General features: G+C 42.7%; 1 protein-coding gene across 4 annotated transcripts in view; it reads right to left on the reverse strand.

The window, feature by feature from the left end:
- Positions 1-4703: 4703 nt before the first annotated feature.
- Positions 4704-15828, reverse strand: part of LOC147901292 (uncharacterized) — a 49597-nt gene continuing 38472 nt past the window's right edge. For 2 of the 4 annotated variants that reach the window (XM_087375822.1, XM_087375821.1), the window contains exons 10-21: positions 15618-15752; positions 15429-15515; positions 15172-15282; positions 14916-15048; positions 14649-14771; positions 7434-7508; positions 7064-7198; positions 6615-6775; positions 6332-6478; positions 6091-6229; positions 5699-5817; positions 4704-5605 (exon numbers count right to left, since the gene is read on the reverse strand). In XM_087375822.1, the coding sequence (XP_087231948.1) occupies positions 5489-5605; positions 5699-5817; positions 6091-6229; positions 6332-6478; positions 6615-6775; positions 7064-7198; positions 7434-7508; positions 14649-14771; positions 14916-15048; positions 15172-15282; positions 15429-15515; positions 15618-15752 (1482 nt within the window). In that variant the 3' untranslated portion in view covers positions 4704-5488. The remainder of the gene's footprint in view (positions 5606-5698; positions 5818-6090; positions 6230-6331; positions 6479-6614; positions 6776-7063; positions 7199-7433; positions 7509-14648; positions 14772-14915; positions 15049-15171; positions 15283-15428; positions 15516-15617; positions 15753-15828) is intronic. The other 2 variants (XM_087375824.1, XM_087375823.1) reach the window with 1 other exon arrangement.

The raw sequence follows: 15828 nt of genomic DNA on the forward strand, positions 1-15828 counted from the left end.
AATGGAAAGGTACAGGGAATCGTGAATATTCTCCTTGTACCTTTCCATTCCCATTCCCATATAAGAAAATAATCTTCCATGTACCTTTTCATTCCCATGTCCAACCCCCATCATGGTATATATGGTTGGAAACGTCTCAAAGATTAGGTTGTAAATATGCCAAGTCCGACAAGTTTTGAGCTAATTTGAAAAAAAAATCCATGTCTCCTTTTCGAGAGGATAATCTCAATTGATAAGGCTAAAAGGCCCCAAAATGAGCTCCCTCTTATCCTAATGCACTTCTAGGAAGTCCCTTAGATATTCCTTAAAAGCTATACTCATCAATATTTAAAATGTGGCTGGAGTATTGGGGAGCCCAAAAGGCATCAACTTGAATGTGAATATGCCTCATTTGGTGGCAAATGCCGTCTTGAGTTGATCTTTGACCATGATGAACACTTCATTGTAGCCAGAGAATCCATCAAGAAAGTTGTAAGCCTCCTCTCTAGCTACTATTTCAAGCACATGCTAAGTGAATGGGAGTGGATAGTGATCACAACAAGTGCATCATTAACCTTTTTAAGATCCAATACACTCAATCCTACCATTCTTTTTTATCACGATAAATATCAGAGACACCCAGTCTGTATGTTCAATCCCATAGATGAATCCTACGTTGATTAGCTTTTGAATTTCTTCCTTAACGATGTTGGTTTACGTGGGATTCATGGGATATGGCCTCTGGGCTTCTCAAGTAAGACGGATACTTTTGGTAGTCAAGACTCAATTTGGTTCCCTCTAATGTGGCCAAATTCATAGGTGCGGGATGAAGACTTAAAAGGAGCTCTTCGAGTCAACAAGAAGGGAGTAAGAGTTTGGGAGGATATTTGGAACCAAGAATAGGGTAAGTGGCTGGTTGCCGAATTACTGATAGCCAGGTTTTGACTCAACTGGTTCGATTTGAGACTGATACAAGAGCAATAACTACTATGGTCGAGGGATAATCTTCCTTGGATGGGAGGTCTCGCCTCCAACCGTCCCTAAGGGAATTCAAATGGGCTGGACAATCACAACTATCCCCTATACCCATCTGGGTAGAAGGACAAGAAGAGGTAATAAGGCTCCTCAACATGAAATGGCATAGGAGAGACTCAGAAAAAGTTTGGGCAAAGAGATTTGAAAAAGAGTAGGAACATCTTAGAGATACAATCTTGCCTTCTCTGGTTAATCATGCATAAAGAAGTCTAGACAACCAGTTGAGCGCGGAGGATAGGCCACGGTGACGAATTGTGCAAGAGACGTCGAAGTGCGCAGGAAGACATTCCGCACTTGTTCCTAAACTATAGACTATCCAGAGCTTTGTGGGATACAATATAGCAACCTCAAGCACGGTTCCCGTTTAGCTATGCCTACTTGATGTTGGGTGACACTCCTAGTAGAGCCCCCCTCCAATTGGAATGTTATCCGCAATTCTATGTTCTAGTCTATATGGTTTTCTGGATGCACGAAATTCTTTAACGATAATCACATGGATGCTACTGACTTTTTTCTAAATCTATGCTTGAAACGAGGAGCAAAGTGACAATTTGCAGAGAATTCTCCAAACGTAGACACAGCTTCAAGTGTACGTTAAGAAAGGAGATAACTTGGCTAAAGAAGAGAACATGCTACTGGAGCAACTACACACCCTTGTAGAGAGCGAGGCGAAAGAAAAAGATGAGATGCTACGCCCAACGCAGAACACCATGGCACCTCAGGGACTGCAACCTCTCACCCCCACTCATGATTCCGCCCCTCCTCCCTTCAGACCCTTTGTCACACCTCTACTTGATCCTCTTGCACCCTTAGTCGCTGCGAGTACCCAAGAGCCACTTATGCCTTCCCTACAAGCTCAAAAGATTGTTGCCCCCCCAGAGCCTCAGAAAGCCTCACCCACCCCACCCCCTTCAAGAGACTTGTCTCATCCGCTGACCCTACAAGCGCCTCATTCAAAGTATGCAGACGTTTGTGCCCATACATGCACATTTCGGGTACTGTTGTTATCAAGGTTATTAATCACGAGGTCCTTAAGGAAGAGATGGGCTAATATCTCCTACTTAATTATCACCCTATCTGTTTCAGTGCAACTTGTTTCGATAGAAGACTCCCCTTGTTACTTCTCCTCTATATGGGACAGAGAACTTTTTATGTAAAACTAACTATCTCTTTTTAAACATATTAGTATAAACCCTCATTTTTTGAAAAACAAAGCCTTAGTAATCCCTTTTCTCATAAACCCTCATTTTTGGAAAAAGAATGCCTTAGTGATCACCTCAACTACCTTTTCCTATGATTCGACAATAAAAAACAATTCAAAATCACTTCAAATCACTCAAAAATGCTTCACAAGCCCTCTTTTCACTCATCCCTTTCCTATACTCCAAAACCAATAGCTTTGCATTAATTTACTTAGCATCCGACAATGGGAAGATAACGAGAGAGACAATCCAAGCAAAAGTGTACCTAGCACCCTCCCTGACAATGATGCTAAAAATGTGTGGTCTCCAATGGTAACTCATGTGTCCTGAGGATCTGACCATATGCTGAGGAGATACTCCCTCCAAGCGACTCTAAGTGAAGAGCAATACGTGCAAATGTCATTCGCTAGTGTCACTCTAGCGACTCCTGGCTTGTTGATATTGTGAAGAAGCAGAGGAAGGGGAGAGGGGCGTGGAGAAGGGAGAGAAAGCATGCAAGGTCTTATAAGGGAAAGGGGGAAGAGAACATGGCATTTACGAAAGGCATGAAGAGGAAACAAGGACAAACTTTAAGAGACGAAAGAGAGCTTGTATTTCAATGTGAGCATACAACAAGTGAAGACCAAACTCAACTATCTGGCCTTTTATTCATGCCATCTTAAGAGAGCCAACCCTATTCTCCCTCTACCACTCTCTTTCTAATCATATGGCTCCAAGGCAAAATCTTAGCAAAATCATAATGTTGAGAATATCAAAATGTAGCGGTGTCAAACATGTAGTTAGCAAAACTTCATCATAATTTTGCAACATCAGAGAGACGAGTGAGTGAGGTCTGGAGGTAAGTTAATAAGCATCCGTGCCATCTAAAAGAGTGGGACCCATAAATATGTAAAAAGAGGATGGTAGGGCTCTCGAACTCCACATCTTTTTAAAGCTATAACTCCTCTTTTGAATATATGCATGTTTACTAGTTGACAAAAGCGATCAAGGATTGAATGAATGGGTAGCCATCAAGCAATGGAGGGTAGAGAGCCCGCTTAACAATATGTAAATATTTTCATGGCTTGAGAGAGAGACGAGAAGGAAGAGGCTCAAAGGAGAGAAGAGGATAGTAGGACCTGCGAAGAAAGAAGGGAAGGGCATGAGAAGAGAGAAGGTAAGGGACTAAGAAAGAGGGAAGGGATAAAGGTAGTGTGAGAAAGAGAGAAGTGTACGAGGATATAATTTCCATTGACTCACAAGTCAATACCAAATCACCACGACTTGCACCATATCGCAATCCGTCCCTCTGCAAGGCATAGTCACATGAAGCGAGGACTCCACAACAAAAGGAGGGAGAATATTCACATTACAACAACAAAACATGGTGAATATTCACATTACAACAACAAAACATGATGAGGGGAGAAGAAGCAAAGGAGCATGAGGAGGAGGAATGGAGACATAAATATAATCATCAATCATAAAAGGCACCAAGGCTATGTACAAAGAAGAGGCTAAAGGAAGATAATATGTGCATGGGAAGTATCGAATATAGAGACCTCCCAACATCAAAGAGTGATCCTTTTTTAATAGGCCATGGCCTCCTTAATAAATTGTCCCTCCTACATATATAGTGTTAGGGAGGCAGCATCCATGTAAGCAAGGAGGCACATAGTCTCAATTGCATGCGACAATACCTTGCTCCTCAAATTTTCGCATAAATCAAACCCCCTTTCCTTAATTCTAAGATACCCCATGGTTCCTTCCCAATGTTATAATATGCACAAGCATCTAGGAGGACAAATGAAGTACTGGCACAAAGGTCCTTGCCACCTCATCCTTACTCATGCACAAAGGTCCTTGCCACCTCATCCTTACTCATGCACTAAAATATTTTAGTAGGCATTCTTGTGTTCCCGAAACCAACGTTCAACATATTTTGGTGAACTGAAATTGTAAAAATCGTAGAAATCACCATATTTCTAGGAGCTCCCATTAACATCGGAGAAATCCAAGAGAGTAAGCATAAAATTGGGCACTCTGCATTCTCGCAACATTGCAACCACACAAAACATCCAATTTTGCCAAAAATATGGCAGCTCTTGTCAAAAAATCTGTAGAGGAGAATTTTTCCATGTTCACACTACGTCCTTTCAGGCGAAAATCTCGTGTTCCATACATCGCAAAAATGCACTCTTGGAGGTAGGGTTGGCATAAGGTTCCTTACCACCTCAACCTCTCTTACACATTTTATATTTCCATGCCATTGACCTGTGCCTAGCTCACTTAATGTTGCCATGGGTTCGCCTATGTGGTAAGATGGCCCAATCTTGTTGTTAGGTTCCAAAGATATGTCTTAGTTCATCTATTTGCTCAAGCATATTTGAACATGCAAAACTTTTAATCTTATGGACTTTAATGAATCACTTCTATGCATAATCTGTGCAACTTAACGAGGCAAGCATGCATCATACTACTCAAAAGGTTTGAAAACAAAAACCCACATGCGTAAGGCGATTCTGTGAGTTATACATTGTTTTTCAACTTTACATGGTACAAGTATTAAATGGCAGAGAGCTCCATAATGTGATACATTGTTTCTCTACTTTAAATGGCAGGAGCGCACCTCTCATACCTTTCTTGTCTTATTGCGCATAAAACCGTCATGCTGAGAAAAACACATCCTCCGGTCAATCCTACATATCCTGATACGCGTATGCTGTGGCCTTGTAAGCATCTACTAGTCATCATCATTTAAATCCGCTGAAGCTCCTCATAACGAGAGCCCTTATATAGCATAGCATCATCCTCAAAAGGCATGAGACAATCAAAAGCTATTGCATAAACAGCACACCCAAACTGGAATCTCACAAATACATGCTAGCCCATATACACTGCTGTGAATCTTTGTCAGGATGACGACCAGATGACCGTAGTGTTAAATATCATATGCTTTGACCTGATGTCTCCTTTGTGTCTCTAAGAATGTCAATAGGAACTCCTGATTTGAACAGTACGGACTGCCTGTATTTTTACATGACTCTGTGTGCAACTGCCAACTAGCCACACTGTAGTCTCCCATACACAAAAGCCAGCAGATTGCAAAGTGCAGACTCCGATAACATTGAAATATTCTCCAACACCATTTGGACTTGATTCCAAGGTGCAACACGGGACATAATACTTCAGTACGTTTGGCTTGCAGTATGAGTGGCAGTAGATATCCTTCAGAATTCCAGCACAGCTAAAATGCACAGCGCAGTAAACAAACAATTCATTAGGTTCTTATATCATGGATGGTTCCCCTTAGGCCATCCATAAACTGCAGCAGCTGCTCGAAAAAGCTGTTCAGCAATAGTCTGCAGCTCTTTCTCTTCAAGCTGTTGTAGGTTGGTCAATTTGTCATCCTGCAAGCAAAGCAACCCCATCATGATTCAAGCACTTCAATACAGGCTCTTGAACTTCACCTCTGGACAGTACAGCAAGCAACAAGTACTCACCCCAAACCTCCTCAAAATACAACTTTCCTCAGAAGCAGAAGGAAGCCTGTTGCGCACATGCTCCAGCTGGAAAACTTGAAGAAGCGCTACCACAGTAGCATACAAACGTTGTACTCTTCCTGCAAAGAGAAAGCACCTCACATAATCCTTTCTAATCAATGGAAGTGAAGATGGCAACTGACTATGTACATGCAGAGATGCAGGCACGCACATTGTAAAAGAAAGGGAGACCGGATGATGGAGGGCGAGGGGGAGAAGAGGGGGGGGGGGGGGGGGCGGGGCGCTGGCTCTGACACGACTGACTTGCCCTTGTTCTAACTGAATCAAGGAAAGCAAGCCTAATTTAACAAAATAATTTGAGGCATCATATAAAAACGCAGGAACTTTGTTACCTCCATTGAAAGATTCACGTAGATGATAGATAACTGATTCTGCTAATTTGCCATTTTTTGAGAGTAAGGTGAAGCATGGTTGGATAAATGGTTTCATAGAAGGTTCCTCCATAAGGCTTCTCTTCTGAAAGCATTTATCCTGTCACCATGCACCATATTTATGAAAGCACGGCCTGATTTACATAGCACTATTCAGTCAAAACATTCTGAATTGGTACCACTATCCACCCACAAATCTTACCATAGCAATGGAAACCATGTAGTCTGCAACAAAGGGTGGAAGCAATTCACAGAGAGATTCTGGTAGAAGTAAATCTTTACAGGACCCGCACAGCACCGCAACCACCTTAATTAGTCCATATGAGACTATGGAAGGCAAAGGTGAAACCTGGAACCCATTTTCAGCATTGAAGATACATGTTGAAAGCATGTGGTCCAACCTTAAAGAGCTATCACGTTGTAATTACCATAAGCAAACACCCTGCTTCATAAGCAAGCAGGAGCCACTACACAGCTATACGTACCAACTTTTGACAGATGGAAGGATTCAACAATTGCAGTAAGACTCTTCCATCACCAATTTGACAAAGACACGAACAAACAACACTAGCAATCGCTCTGTGCTTTTGAAAGTTCAATAAGGTTCTCTCGTTTGCAAAGTCAACTGACTCTATATTAGTTGTACCTGCAGAGACCCCCTGAAAGCTCTTCAGAAATATACTTGCTCATTTATGGATAGACAGAAAAAAACAGCATGCAAAAGCAAGGGCATACCAGCATGCCCCCATCCCCATCTTCAAGAATCAAACCACCAAGAGAAAGAGAGGGAGAGAGACAGAGACAGAGACACAGAGAGAGAGAGAGAGAGAGAGAGAGAGAGAGAGAGAGAGAGTCAAACAACAGGAAACCGACAAATACCAGAGCCAGCAGTTTTATTACCACAAGACATGAACACAATCATTCAATACCACACCTTGAAACGAAACTTGCTCAACCAGAAGAGTGAATAAGAAACTGAGGTGATCTGATAGCTTGATCGATCCCCTGCAGAATGCCCGTTGAAGAACTTCCACACACCTTATAATCACACTCAATTCCAATTCAGGACCTGCAAGATGAATAGAATCTTAGTCTGCAACTTTGAAACTGAATTCGTCTCTTATCTGCAAGCTGGAAATACAAAATTCCCTATTCACAATAATAGAACAGGAAATTTCTCCCCTTGCTGCAACAGATCATTTAAACAGAGAATATCCAAATAGGGAAAATTGCAAACTAAGTTCCATTAGCCATTATATAGAAGTTTCCTCCAGTGTACACAGAATCAAGGTAAGTGTACCTACCTGAACTGACAGCCTGCCAAATGCCCATTGCATTGACATAGACGATTCTATGCTGACACATCCCAGAGGTTTCATCTGAGAAAATAATCTGCATTTATTTCAAGACTTTCTAACCCGTCTAAATGATTTCAAGATATTTTCCACTGTTAATATCACAACGTCCCTAGGAATAATGAGAAAAACACACAATAAAAAAGCAGTCTTAAAAGCATGACGTTTCTAGGACTATTGTCATGCTTCTCTGCCATCAGAAGGAACATTGGGAAGAAGGAACATCGGGACAAAAGCTATCTATGGATAGATATCTCCCATAGGGCTACACAGCTTGCTTTTTGTCTCTTGCTTTTCGGAACACAGACTCAGCCCTATGGTCTTCACCAGGCGACTTTGCCGAGACTTTCCCGGAAAAAGATCTTGAAGTGTATACTTAGACACAACAGATCCCAGAAGAGGGGTCCTACCCATAGTACATGGATACACATGGAAGTCTACATGCCGGTCAGAGATCCGCATGGACAAAGGAGTGCGGGGGTTAGGAGAATTGGCATTTCTCTTTGCAGGCACAACTCATAGTCACTAGTGCAGATGAGCATGTGTGCTATATGTGGATCCAACTCAAGAGACCCTAGACCACAAAACATGTACATTGCAGCATGCTACTTTCCTCCATAGACATCAGACTATCCCGGGACAGCCTCAGGGAGAGGACAGAATAGACCTTGCCTAGCATGTTATGAGGACATCCAGAGATACAAGAAATTGGGTGAGGTCTTACTCATGGGAGACTTCAATGCCCAGACCAGGGATGCATGCCTAGCTTTTTGCAGTATGGCATTTGCCCTTCTTCCTGCGTTTTCTGATCTTTTTGCTTGATAATTAAGCTGAATCAGTCTTGGACTGATAATGACCTGCATGGAGTTTCTTCTTGCCTTTAGCACTAAGGGCCCGATCCATTCCACATGAACCAGCTGCCATATTTTTCTCTGTCTTCTCTTCCTGCAACAACCACCCCACTAATTCCTGGAATGTGAGTTGGTTGGTATTACCTCTTGTAGCCAAGTTGAATAATGTATAAAAAATAGTATCACTCTTGCAAAGAGTTCAAAAAGTTTGTGGAAATGAATTGATTGTCTGGAATCACTTAATCTATATTGAGCAACTCCTCATGAAGACCTGCTAAGGGTTCCGACATCGAATCTTGATGATGCATCTTAATTGCCATCAAGTTCCAGCTTCTCCTCCTAGGCCAGACTCCAAAAACATCATTTGCATTCTGTGGCATCTCAAAAGAATGCAAGATCAAAGGACGTGAAAGATTGTATTTACAAGATGGGCGAGCTTGTGAGGTATGTGAGCTCAAAGGAAATAGATCCCACCATGCTTGAGAATGCTTGAGTTATGTCAGTGGAGACGGTTTGTTTAGTGGAGGAGACATTTCCACGTTCTATTCTCACAAGCCAACTACATCTCATAGTACATTTGGTGGATGAGATTGCTATATGCGAAACTATACATGCGCGATGGTTGTTCTTCCTCGAGCGCTTCATGAAGATGTTGAAGGGCTTCGTGAGACAAAATGCAAGACCCGAAGGTAGAGGGTTGGTTGGTACAAGAGTCACTTGTATATATTTCTGAGTTTCTTGTTGATGTGGATAGCTCTCTCCCACTCTGAAAGCCCCCAAAAAATAACCAAGCAAATGCACTAGAATCTGCCTGCAAAAAGTGCAAACAAGAATTATCTGTTGCAAAGCTCCAAAATGCTAACTCAAACTGAGCCCGAATTCCTGCAAATGAAACCCTGACCACAAAGGCATACAACGGAGAAACCCTAATGCAAAAGCCCCAAATTTTGGGTGGGATTTTAAACCCAAATCTATACAGAAAACCGTTAGAGCAAGCTCCATACGGGATACACCATGCAATGCATGAAAAGCTCAAGAGCCAAAAAGAAAGGATTGGGGCTGATAGTGCCATCTCAATCCGGTAGAAACCTCCGAGAAAAAGGGAGAACCCCTCCAAACTCGAAGAAATACAGTCCTCCTAGAAGAGGCTGCCCGTGAAGGACCCTGCATGCTCCCATATGGCTATCAAAGTGTGCACCGTGTCACTCCAAATACCCGTGAACACCTGTGATGGGTGTATCTGGGTGCCATCCAAGGCCTCTGTGCATCTGGCTCTCCAAATGTGCCAAGAGGAAATGCTAGCCAAAATCTCCCAAGAGGTGTCCACCACTGAAGCATGTGAAGCTTTGAAGGGAGTAAGTGGTACATCTTGAAGAGAGCAAGACTCTATCACCCGCCGGTGGATCGAGAGTGCCCAAGAAGAAGGCTCACCCTCATAAAACACCTGGGGCCCAGTAAGGGATAACCATGCGACCGAGCCCCAAGTCATGAAGAAAGGGGAAGTGTGAAAAATGTGGAGTATCCGAGCAACCCCTTTCCAAACAGTCCTTGCTTGACTGCAGTCCCAAAGGCAATGTCGCACTGACTCCTCTGCAGAATGACAGTGAGGGCAAGTGGGATCAGCCCCAAATCATGATCTCCACAAGTTCATTGCAATCCCTCCATGAATAGAAAGCCAAAAGAAAAGAGTGATCTTTCTATTTCTGAGGGATTTCTAGAGCCTCCTCCAGAAATTCCTACGCAAATCTGCAGTGATGAAGAAGCTGTCCCAATGGGGGGCTCTGGAGGGAATCCAACCCCTACTGCTTAGCTGAAATCTCCTGGCATTACCAACCATGTGAGGAATTAGATTTCATAGGGCCTCCTAGATGGCGAAGCAGATCTTGTACAACCTCCTGAAGCCCCAAAAAAATAACCAAGCAAATGCACTAGAATCTGCCTGCAAACAAGAATTATCTGTTGCAAAGCTCCAAAATGCTGACTCAAACTGAGCCCGAATTCCTGCAAATGAAACCTTGACCACAAAGGCATACAACGGAGAAACCCTAATGCAAAAGCCCCAAATTTTGGGTGGGATTTTTTACCCAAATCTATGCAGATCTCCAACCTCCTGAAGCAGATTCCATACAATGATGCACTTCTCGAGTAGTGAGGAATCAGATTTCATAGGGCCTCCTAGAGAAAATGGCGAAGCGGATCTCGTACAACCTCCTGGAGCAAGTGACAAATGGAAGCAGGTGTTGGCAATGACGGCGGTGGGTTGGTCACTAGTGCATTCTTAAAGTAGATATTGGTGTTGAAGAATGACGACGAAGCAGGTTGTAGATGACAAATGGCACCCTCCGGAAAAGATGATGAACAAAGTGATGCCTCTAGAGCAGTTGCATGATACAAAACAGATTTCATGCATCAGCTCAATTCTCGTGTAGATGGTAGCAAATGACGAGCAATGTGTTGGTGCACTTTTGGTGTAGGTTGTAGACGATGACGAACGGCGCCTAGAGTAGATGAACAACGCTTAGTAGGTGAGTGATGTCTCTAGAGAGATCTATCCTCTGTGGTGGCGCATTAAACAAAACAAAGTTAGGCTGTTCTATGATGGCAACACATAGAAAATCCACGATGGGAAGTCGACAGGCTCTTGAATGACGAGATCCTCCATGACGTACAGATCTCTTGAATGACCTCGTATAAATTGTTGCATTGAACTGGGATAAATGGTTGCATCAACAACCAAAAGTCACTCCCACCCTTACTCCATCGCACATCGGGCTCGCTCCTGGCAAGCTTTTTTTTGAAAGGAAGATGCTTTGTTGGAGGACCTTCTCTTGAAGCAGGACTAGCTTGAGCTCATACAGGAGCCAAATTCTGATGCCAATACCAGCTTGTAAGGTTTTGGGATTGAGGAAGATAGAGAGTGGAGAAGAACAAGATTGTTGTGGAGAGCACAAGAAAGCTGAAGTCCTATTACAAAATGTCTTAACTCCAAAATGATGTTATATACCTCTAACATAAAGACCTAACCCTAAGGGGGGAAACCCTCCTAATTGAAGGTGAAAGTGGCCCAACACACTACTAAATATCCAATATCATAGTCGGCCATTTGATTGGCCAAGGTATATGGATCAGCTCTCAAGATACACATCAACGATCGTGCTGAGAGCATGGGCTTTGTGCGCAATGGGACATACAAGTTTTAGTTGAGACCTTCTAGACTAGATCACATCTTCATCGTGACAGCCATCATAGAGGAGGCCGGATTTTGAAAACAGAGAGTTACTACTACTTTGTAACTTTTCAAAGGCATTTGAGTCTGTATCTCAGACCCAACTTATTGCACATCTTCGAGCCTTGGATAAGGCACATGATGTTATGTGGGCAGTCATGGCTTTCCATGAGTGGGTTACAGGCAAAGTGTGTTCCATATAGAGACTATCTGAAGTGGTGAATAGCACCATTGGGTGGGCTCTCCGACTCATACCATGGATTCGCTACGACATTGAGGTTAGTAGCCATGGGTAACCCCAACCACTGTTCCTTCGATCAACTTGTTTCCCTACTCAGCAGAGTCGTCAAAACTGAACTGCTTCTATCCATGCAGATCGTGCGAAAAAGCGCTATAATTACTGCAGGAAACCAGGTCATGATCGTTCTAAGTGCCGGAAGCACATTGCTTCCTAGAAGAAGAAGCAACAGCAGAAACTTGCAGTCACATATGCACCAACTGCTCACGCTGTGACATGCCATTATAATCTGTCATTGGATGCTTCAGCGTTATCACTTTTAGATTTTGACTTTGACTGATGCTTTCATAGTGGTGCTTCAAAGCACGTCACGTCCTGTAGAAGTCCAGACATTGAGTGATGCTCCCAAGGGGGGCATTGTCACTTGTGCAAACAATCTCTCTTATCCTATCAAAGAAATTGGACAAGCTGAGGTTACTTCTATTAAGGGGATACAATCAAGGATGCATGGGATACTTTCGCCTCTTTGTATGAGGTTCGTAATGAGGCAAGAGTTGCATTTTTTAGAAAACAGCTTCACGGTGTACACATGCAAGAAGGAGACAGCATAGATGCCTATCTCACCAAAGTCAAGGAAATGTGAACAGCTTGTTAATGAGGGTGAGATTGTACCAGATGCACAGATTTTCCACGACACTTAATGGGCTCCCTGACATCATGATACCAAGGATTTGCTACAACATTGAGTTAGTGGCCATGGATAACCCCAACCACTATTCCTTCGATCATTTGTTTCCCTACTACAAGAGGAGCAGAGTCATCAAAACCAAGCTGCTTCTATTCATGCCGATCATGCCTTTGTCACAGATCAAAGGGCAAAGGCAAAGCGGGGAAAATTACAGTAAGCCCAAACGTTCATCTAGCACTTCGTCCTCTTCCATTGCTGATGGGAAGAAAAAGCGTTGTAATTACTGCAGGAAACCAGGCCATGACAGATTTGACTGCCGGAAGCACATTGCTTCCAAGAAGAAACAGCAACAGCAAGGACTTGCAATCATATATGCACCCGCTGCCCACACGCATAGCAATGGGCATTTGTTGTGACATGCCATTATAATCCTTCATCTGATGCTTCAACCTTGTCACTATCAGATTCTGACTCTAACTGAATTTTTTATGGTGGTGCTTCGAAGCACATTACATCATGCAGAAATTTATTTCAAACATTGAGGGATGCAGGCCATGAGAGCTGAAATTGTTTCATTCATGCTAATGGCACTTGGGAGTTGTGTGACTGCCTGCCAGCAAGCATGCCATAGGCACTAAGTGGGTCTACAAATTGAAACGCAAAGCTGATGGAAGTGTTGACCGTCGCAAAGCCTGCCTTGTTGTAAAAGGTTATGCCCAGCAACATGGCATTAACTTTGAGACATTCACTCCCACTTCCCACATTACTACTATTCAGTGCGTCATTGCTCTGCATCCCACAGGCATTGGGAGGTACACGAACTGGACATTAAGACCGCTTTCCTTCATTGGGATTTGCTTGAAGAGAATATGTCACCCAACCTCCAAGATTTGAGGTTGAAGGTTCTGAAAATCAGTATGCCAGCTGAAAAAGGCCCTCTATGGTTTGAAGCATGCACCGCAGGCATGGTATGCCAAGATACATTATTTTTTGCTATGCCTTGGATTTCAAAACAGCCGTAGACACGCCACTCTTTGTCCGGAAGAGTGAATCAGATTTTCTCATTTTAATTCTCTATGTGGATGACATGCTTGTCACTTGGCCTGGTACACAAAAAATTGTAGCTTTCAAGGCAGATTTGTATAAATCATTTGCAATGTCAAATATGGGCAGGCTGCACTACTATTTGGGCATCTAGTTTGCTTCTATTCAGGGGGACATAATGATAATTCAATCCAAATATATTGGACAGCTCTTCCAATGCTTCCGATTCGAGAATTGTAAGCTAGTTCTACTCCATTGGAACCTGACTACCGTTTCTCCAGCGACAATGGGAGTGCCCCATTTGATTCCACTCTTTACCAGCAGGATGTGGGATACCTAATTTACTTATGTCATACCAGGCCTGATCTGCAATATGCTGTTTCCCCATTAAGCACGTACATGCACAAGCCCAGCACACAGCATTGGCAGCAATGAAGCGGGTCTTTCGTTACTTGAAGGCCATGCAGCATTTGGGACGCTTCTATGGTGATCAGTCTTCATTGGTTTTGCATGCATTCATGGTCCGTGATTGAGCACATTGTTATGACACGCATGTGTCGCAACTGTTTCATGCTTAGCATATCTTAGTTCAGCAAGAAGCAGCCTATAGTTGCTACTGAAGCTGAATACAGGGCAGCCTTCACAGCTAGAGTAGAGTATGTTTGGCTACAACCATGGAGGGGGTTTGTTAGCACTTAGCCCTGGTATGGCCTTGTAAACTAGTTAGGACATTTAGTCCTAGTACACCTAGTTCACTTACGACATTTTAGTCCTTTGTAAACTAGTTAGCTTTTGGACCATATATTGGCCACTCTTGTACTTTCTTCTTTATTTATTTGCTTGCAAGAACGCTTGAGTTCCCTCAGTTTGTGTTTTCTCCCTTGCATTCCATCTCCGTTCCATTGCTCCCCGCACCCAACAAGTTTGACACACTGTAAATTCTTACTGAAGGGTTATCTGTTTCATGTGACATTGATATACATTTAAAAAAAACATTCATTTTAAGCCTCATCTATTCACTCTAGAGACATAACTTTATAAAAGTGCACCTCATCATGCAGTGTACAAATGCTCTCCATGATGCAACAAAGTAGAACATATCATGCAATATACATACCAAGACAATGTGCAATTGCCTTCAGGAAAGTGCTCGAGAAACTCCCAAAATAATACAAAACATCAATTGCCAACTGCTGACATTCCAGAGGAAGCTTTATGAATGGCCCATACAACCACCTTGCTGCATAACCAAAAAGAAGGAAGAAATGATAAGGATACAGGCCTAAGTGACAGGATACAAAGCAAATGTAAGAAAAGGGGTAACATATACGGAGGAGGCTGGGAAGGGAGGTGACACTTTGACACAGGAAGATAGAAAACTGACTTTGATGATGCTTTGATGGAGAAAAGGTGCTGAAGAACGGTATCAAAATCGGCTGCAAAGCTGTATATTCATGTTCTAGCGGAGAATTTTTTGGTGCAGATCGTCCAATATTGTGCAGGACTTGCAAAACAGCCTAAACAGAAGATTGAAATCCATATGCCTTATAATATAATATTCAGATATGCCCTTTCCCAGACAGTTATGCTGGAAAAAGCCAAAATTTGTATGAAATCCATCAACACATTTGATCCCATACCAGAGAAGAAGATGAGTGTCTGTCCTTTAGTTCCCAGAGCAGTCTGGGAAGTGCCTGCAGCCATTGCTTTTGAAATCTAAAAAGGTCTTCCCCAAGCAGGGTTTTTCCTGTCTGCGTTGTACACAGGCATACAGCCACCATCAAAGTGAGATTCTTTGTATTATCTTATATCGTTCTTACAGAACCTCAACCAACAGAGACTAAAGTTCCCCAGAAAGAAACTAGTTATCAAAGAAGATGAAATGAAAGAGAAGTACAGGTTGAAGTATATCTGCAATGCAGATAAGGCAAACATGCTTGAGCCTTGAACTGGCTTTACAGTTTTGGAACACTTTTGTAAAAGACTGCAAAAACCAAAACATGGCATTTATTATTTGCATCAGAGGTGATCTAAAATTCACAACACTTATATAACAATAGAGACGAATAAAGAAAGCATGTCCTACCTGAAGCATGCGTGTCTGACATTCTCTGCTGATGCAATGCAAAAGACTGGGAACAAAGCCAATCAGCGACTTAACATGAACTTCCAGCAACCTTTTGTCCGTAGTACTTGATTGCAGGTTGAATGGAGGAAGCATCTACAAAAAGCAACAACCCAGTAGCAGTTTTTTCATTCTTTCCTTCCCCTTATCAGCACAATTTTAGATAAGCCTT

This window comes from Dipteris shenzhenensis, chromosome 6 (genome assembly GCF_047967505.1).
Source record: "Dipteris shenzhenensis isolate YYH24624 ecotype China chromosome 6, Dip_SZ_1.0, whole genome shotgun sequence".
NCBI classification, from domain to species: Eukaryota; Viridiplantae; Streptophyta; class Polypodiopsida; order Gleicheniales; family Dipteridaceae; genus Dipteris; species Dipteris shenzhenensis.